Source organism: Gossypium arboreum, chromosome 11 (genome assembly GCF_025698485.1).
Source record: "Gossypium arboreum isolate Shixiya-1 chromosome 11, ASM2569848v2, whole genome shotgun sequence".
Classification (NCBI taxonomy): Eukaryota; Viridiplantae; Streptophyta; class Magnoliopsida; order Malvales; family Malvaceae; genus Gossypium; species Gossypium arboreum.
In genome coordinates, this window is record NC_069080.1 from 129,030,128 (window position 1) to 129,036,208 (window position 6,081).

General features: G+C 30.5%; 1 protein-coding gene across 1 annotated transcript; it reads right to left on the minus strand.

Moving 5' to 3' along the window:
- Window positions 1-265: 265 nt before the first annotated feature.
- LOC108472197 (uncharacterized) lies at window positions 266-5,199 on the minus strand. Its single transcript, XM_017773704.2, has 8 exons — window positions 5,149-5,199; window positions 4,101-4,293; window positions 3,833-3,989; window positions 2,620-2,731; window positions 2,307-2,547; window positions 2,140-2,222; window positions 1,943-2,065; window positions 266-535 (listed from the first exon to the last, which is right to left on the minus strand). The coding sequence occupies exons 1-5, from the start codon at window positions 5,197-5,199 to the stop codon at window positions 2,320-2,322; spliced, it is 741 nt and encodes a 246-aa protein (XP_017629193.1). The 3' UTR covers window positions 266-535; window positions 1,943-2,065; window positions 2,140-2,222; window positions 2,307-2,319.
- Between the last annotated feature and the right edge of the window lie 882 nt (window positions 5,200-6,081).

Sequence of the window (6,081 nt, forward strand, 5' to 3'; positions counted from 1 at the left end):
TGTATAAGGCAAACCGGAAGGAGAGGAATTACTGAATTTAATAATTTTTAATCAATCTTTAATATTTTAAAGTTTTTATTCTAAGGATCTAGGCACAACATCTCATGACTCATAATTTAAGTAAAAAAATTACATGCAAGTATTGGGCTTAAAAGTGTTCATGAGCAAGATGACTCGGCTTGTATAGGTTGGATTCAGACTTTAGTTTTTTCAACATTATAATGGCCTGACTTGACTTAATTTTGTTGTAAAAAATTAAATAGGATAGATGCAAGCCTATGAGCACCTCCAATTGCACTCTAACCACAATCTTACACAACACAAAATGAAAGCTTAAAATGAAAGACTTGATCAATAGTAGCACTTATAATTAAGACCACAACTCAATAAAAACAGATTCAACATAACAATGTAATAAATTATAGAAATAGTATTGCATAAAACAATTACATCACGTTAGCATAAGTATACCTGTTAATTTATTATGGGCAAGAGAAAGTATTTGGAGAAAAGTCAAATTTGCAATATGGGTTCCCTGAAACATATAATTAAATTAATCAAAATTTAAAAATAAGTAAACTAAGTTTAATTGACATTTCTAGTGCAGAAAAAATAGTCCAAAAATTGTAAACAGTAGCACAAACTTAAAAAGGGAGAGGAAGTTAGTTTTTGGCATAAAGTTGGGTTAATATTTTGATGGTAAGGAAAGGGTAAAAGACAAATCATAAGAGAAGAAACAAGTGATGAGTTAATATTTTTGTAATGTTGTCTCAATATTCTTTAAATATTTGATTCTAAGGAAATCCCAAAATGCAACACTTAAATCTAATTTCAATTCTTCATCCATCCATTGGCAAGACAACAATGCAGTCTTTAAAAAAAAATCCAGTCTTTTTTAACAAGTAAAAGACGGTCATGGTCTCCCAGAAAAAAGAGACAAGTGTGGAGGGCTAAAGGCAAAGTGGGAGACAAGACATTAATTGCATACTTTTTTACATAAATATCATTTTATTAAATTTGATACATGCAAAATCCATTTATATTAATTATTTTAATTAGTAACTTATAAACAGTGCTTCCAAACGATCAAGTTAAAAATTTTAAATATTTCAAATTTGAATCTGGTTTCATCTATCATTCAAATTATTTAGGTGTGGATCATTTAAGTCATGTAATTTGTTATTTAAGTTATTAAATATCTTTTACCCTTAATTTTTATATTTTCTCACGTTAAAAGTTGTTAAGTATCAAATGAGTCATTAATTTTTTCCTTTCATCCAAAAGTATTATTTTAAAATATAATAAGCTAATTAATAATATATTAGAAATTCTATTAATATGTGTATGTGTGTGAAAATTATAATTTTAGAACATAAATATGTCTTTAAAAATAATATACAACAAATAATAAAATGTATAATTTGAAACTAATTAATAATAACAAATGCAATATGTACCATGTTAAAATGAAAAAATTAGATTTAGATTGTTTATTAAGGTGTTGTCATCAACCTTGAGTCAATGTTAAGTTAACTTGTAACACCAACACAATAAAATACTTAATAAATAGTATAGATATTCAATTGATGAAAGTAATAAAATGTGTATAATAAAATTAAAATGTCTAAAAATAGTAAAATGAAGTTTTAGCTCAATAGTAAATTAAAAGTTTTACTAATACAATTGATACACGTTCAAATCCCACCCCAAATCACAAGAATGTATAAGCTAAATATATTTAAAACGAAAAAATCTCGGGTTTGATTAACGGGTGCCTAACAGTTTACCAGTCGAACTGCTATTGTATGCTTGACCGACCGAAGGAAGGAAAACTCAATTAAAATGGCTTGAATGAATGATCTGATATGGATGCTAGATTACTAAGAGCTTTGCAAGCAGTCAACAAAGGAAATGGGTCATTTCATGAATGTAAATTACATACCTACATCGTTCATCGGTATTCTGCTTCGAAAATTCATCTTTAGACATGTGCTTCTCTGCAAAGAACAACTTTCATGTCACCAGAAAAAGCTATGCTCGTCTTTCTTGCAATCATATCGATAATCTGTAACATTATGAGTCGAACAAATCAAAGGGAAACCAAAATGATGATACTGACATAGTTACAGCTGAATTTACCTATGTCACTCTGACTCTTAACGTTCATTTTCCCTTGAGTATTTATCCAGCACATATTCAGACATGGATATGGAGATATAATCCTACAAATATAGGGAAAATTACAAAAGTTAAACATGTTCATATCTTACTTCGAAGTCCGAGTAAGAGGAATTTACAATAAGTACCTGTAGGAACATTTTAGGAGTCTTGGCATGTGGGTTGACTCAACTTTATAACCACCTTCAACAATTGGTTGATTGAATCTTTTACCTCATCCGGAACGGTGAGTTTTGCAGGCACTAAATCTAAAGCATACAAAGTGATAACTTTCATTACATCAACCAGAAGCGAACTGTTGGTACCGATTCCCCATACACTCTTATTAGCATACTCGCATGAATCCTTTAACATGCATCGACTGCATACCTGAAGAGATCACCGATCAGTAAAACAAACAACATACGAAGATTGTACGTAAACATTGGAATAATGGCTTACGGTGTTTTCTTGAATTTTAAAGAAAAATCTCTTACCAGCGAAGACATTATTTTTATCAAGGGAAGCGCAACCAAAGAGCACCACTTTTTTCAAGTGACTTCCCAGCAACCATCTGCAAATACCAAAATCGAAGGTTATTTTATTTACAAGAAGCAAAAGGACAGTCATTGAAGTAATGATTCCCCAAAACGATGGCAAGGAGATGAGCTATATATAAAAGCATGATATTTTAATAGATAAACTGCATCGGTGTACATATGGTTGACCATATCATATCAAGTCAAAAATTATGCTACAATCATTGATTGATACTAAAAAAATAAATGAAAATCTGTCACACCTGATATTTTGTCAAACACATAGAAACCAACTTTGCACAATTTTAGTAGAACATCATATAGCTCTGACAAGCATATGCTGCTACTATGTACTTAATTACTAACATTGATTTTAAGTGAAAGTTCAGTGCATATCTGCCAGTTTTGCAATGCTTGAATCTAAGACCTTGCATTCTTACGGCATGCTATGGCTAAATCTCTTGACAATTTGACTGAAGAATGCAGCGAATTTTTATAATACCTCTAAAGTTTATTTGTATAAGGGGAGGGTTTAGGGTTGTCCAAGGACTGAACCCAAGATTGGTATCAATTAAATACTTGATATCAAGTCTTTTGCCACTCAACCCATGGTTCGGTCCAAATGAATAACTCTAATATAACTACATGAAAAAGACATGCTTGAACATACACTTGTGTCTATGAATACCGGTAGCCTTGCACATATGTATGCATCTATGCACTTAAATATGATTATCCCTGTTTCCCTATTTTCTGAATTTCTTTTTAAGTTTTCCTATATACCCTCATACACCATAACTATAAAATATGGATAAGCTCAATTCTTTTTATATGTTTTTCTATATATATATATATATCCTATATCCATGCTCGAACTCTGGTACTTAAGGAAAAATGAACAGTATATAACAATGAAGTAAGAAACTAATATTATCAATCCACCTAGTTATTATGAATTCCTTTGAAAAATGCAAAATAACCATAATCCTCAAACTCCATTTTCCCCTACAATGTGAACAACCAAATATAACATGAAGTACATCAATCAGCCAACATGAATATAAAACATTAACAATTGTCGAACAATGTCAAATCCAAATTAAAAAAGAAAAAAAGGAGAAAACAAAAGTTCTTACTTTGCAATATCTTGATGATCTTTACCAAAATTGTAAGCAGAAAACTTGATAAAATCCCTGCCATAACTATTCTCAAAGTAACCAAAATCCAACTTGTTGTCTTCCACAAAACTAGCCTCCTTAAAATACCCTTTTGCATACAAATGCCTGACAAAATCTCAGATAACTGTGAAAGACCCTTCAAAGCTCTTACCTTTTCCCTTTCTCTCCTATCTTTCATCGTCTTTTTCATCTTTTCTTCTTTGTTTTCATCCCCAATAAACCAAACACTTGAATTTCTTGGGTTTTTTCCCATCTAATTTCTCTGTTTCTTTCTTTTTCCCTTTTGGGTTTTCTTTGAAATTCCTAAATTCTTTCACCGACTCATTGATTTCGCCTTTGCTCTGGGTTTCAGTTCCGGCGGGTTTTACTGTTAAAACAGTGTCTCGAAATAACAGAGAAAGTGGGGTCTTGGTTAGTATCTGGGAAGAGGAATTAAGGGTTCTTCTGATTATGAATGATGGTGAAGGACAAAGGGTTTAGTAAAGAGGATTGTGGATTTTAAGGAGAACTTTGGTACGTGTAGACACCAACTTGATATTCTAATTTCCCAGTCTTCTAATTTTTCTATCTTGCTAGTTATGGAAAAATGATAAATTTTTTATAATATAAATAAATAAAAACTTTTTTTTTTCTTCTTCTTCTTCCCACGTTGGTTTTGCATGGGAAAGATGGATGGGAATTCCTCATCTTTCTTTCTTTATATACTAATAAAATAATAATAAAATAATAAAATATATCTTATTAAAATATTAATAAAATAATATTTATCTAATTAAATAATTATAAAATATCAAAATATCTCTAGCATTATTATTGCTTTCTAGATTTTTCTCTCTTCCAATTGACCATTTTGTCCTTTATTATCTTTTAAAATTCCATCCTTGAGTCATCATTTAATTTGATAAAATTACAATTTAGTCCTTCATAGTTCTTTACCTATTCAATTTGGTCGTAATTCATCCATTTTCCTTAGTTTTTAGATCATTCCACCCTTAAAATATTTGCACTATTAGACTTTCAACTTTTTCATATTTACACTTTAACTCTCAAATTTTGAGTATTTACTCTTGTGCAACAAAACTTTTCTTACTTTTACAATTTAGTCCTTTCTTGAATTAATATATTATAATATACTTCCCAATATTGACATAACTCAAAATTTTCCTTTTTGTCACTTTATTTCCTTATTTTACTAAATCACGGATAATATTTTACTGTAAAAATTTTTGGGGTATTACAGTAAACTTTGTGAACATGTTTTTTTCTTTGCACACATGTTTGGTTGCTCCGATATCAATCCACCATGCATTATCATCTTGTGCCATATTAATTCCAGATACCACTGCAACGAACTTTTCGTTATTATCAGCCCTAGAAGATGATTTCTTCTTTAAAAATTGACATTCATTCTTGAAATGTCCCAGCTTACCACAATGATAGCATGAGCCCTTTTGTTTCCTTTTGAACTTAGGTGCTCTATCAATATATTTGAACTTTCTCTTGAATTGTTTAGGTTTTGATCTTGCTTTCAATATTCTTCTTCAATAAGAAGATGATTTGCCAAAGCCTCAAGAGATATTTCCTTTTTCTTATGTTTTAGAGTTCTTTTAAAGTCTTTTCAAGGTGGAGGGAGTTTGTCTATTATGGAGGATACAACAGTCATTTCATCCATTTTCATATCATATTACTTAAATTAATTCAACATCTTTTCAATATCACAGAATTTTTTCATAACAGAACGACCATCAACCATTTCATAATTATTGAAATGATTGACAAGAAATTTCTTACTTGTAACATTTTTGGTCATGTATCTTGTCTCTAATTTGTCCCATAATTCTTTAGCAGTGACCTCGTTTTGGTAGGTGTCGAACAAACCATCAGATAAATCATTTAATATATGGCCTATGCACATATAATTAGCATTGTCCTATTTTTTCCTTTCTCGGGTTGCAGCAACAGATTCGTTTTCATTCTCTTCAGGTCTTGGAGTATCCAAAACATAGGCAATCTTCAAAGTTGATAATAAGAAGTGCATCTTTTTCTTCCATCGTTGAAAATTGCTATCATGAAACTGATCAAGTTTGACAAATTGGAAACCAACTCCCTTAGTGTTCCACTTTCATGTGTTGTGGTAGTCATCATGAAATGTAACCTTAAAATTATTAGTAGAAATCTCCGATGAGGAAAATCTCGAACACATGAAC

What these genes read in the sequence shown, in the direction of transcription:
- LOC108472197 (XM_017773704.2), bottom strand. Translation starts at nt 5,199, where the DNA reads ATGGCACAAGATGATAATGCATGGTGGATTGATATCGGAGCAACCAAA. An exon ending in AAAACCCAAGAAATTCAAGT is followed by an intron (nt 3,990 to 4,100) that starts GTTTGGTTTATT and finishes CAGTTATCTGAG; the next exon opens with ATTTTGTCAGGCATTTGTAT. An exon ending in TTAAAATTCAAGAAAACACC is followed by an intron (nt 2,548 to 2,619) that starts GTAAGCCATTAT and finishes TGATCTCTTCAG; the next exon opens with GTATGCAGTCGATGCATGTT.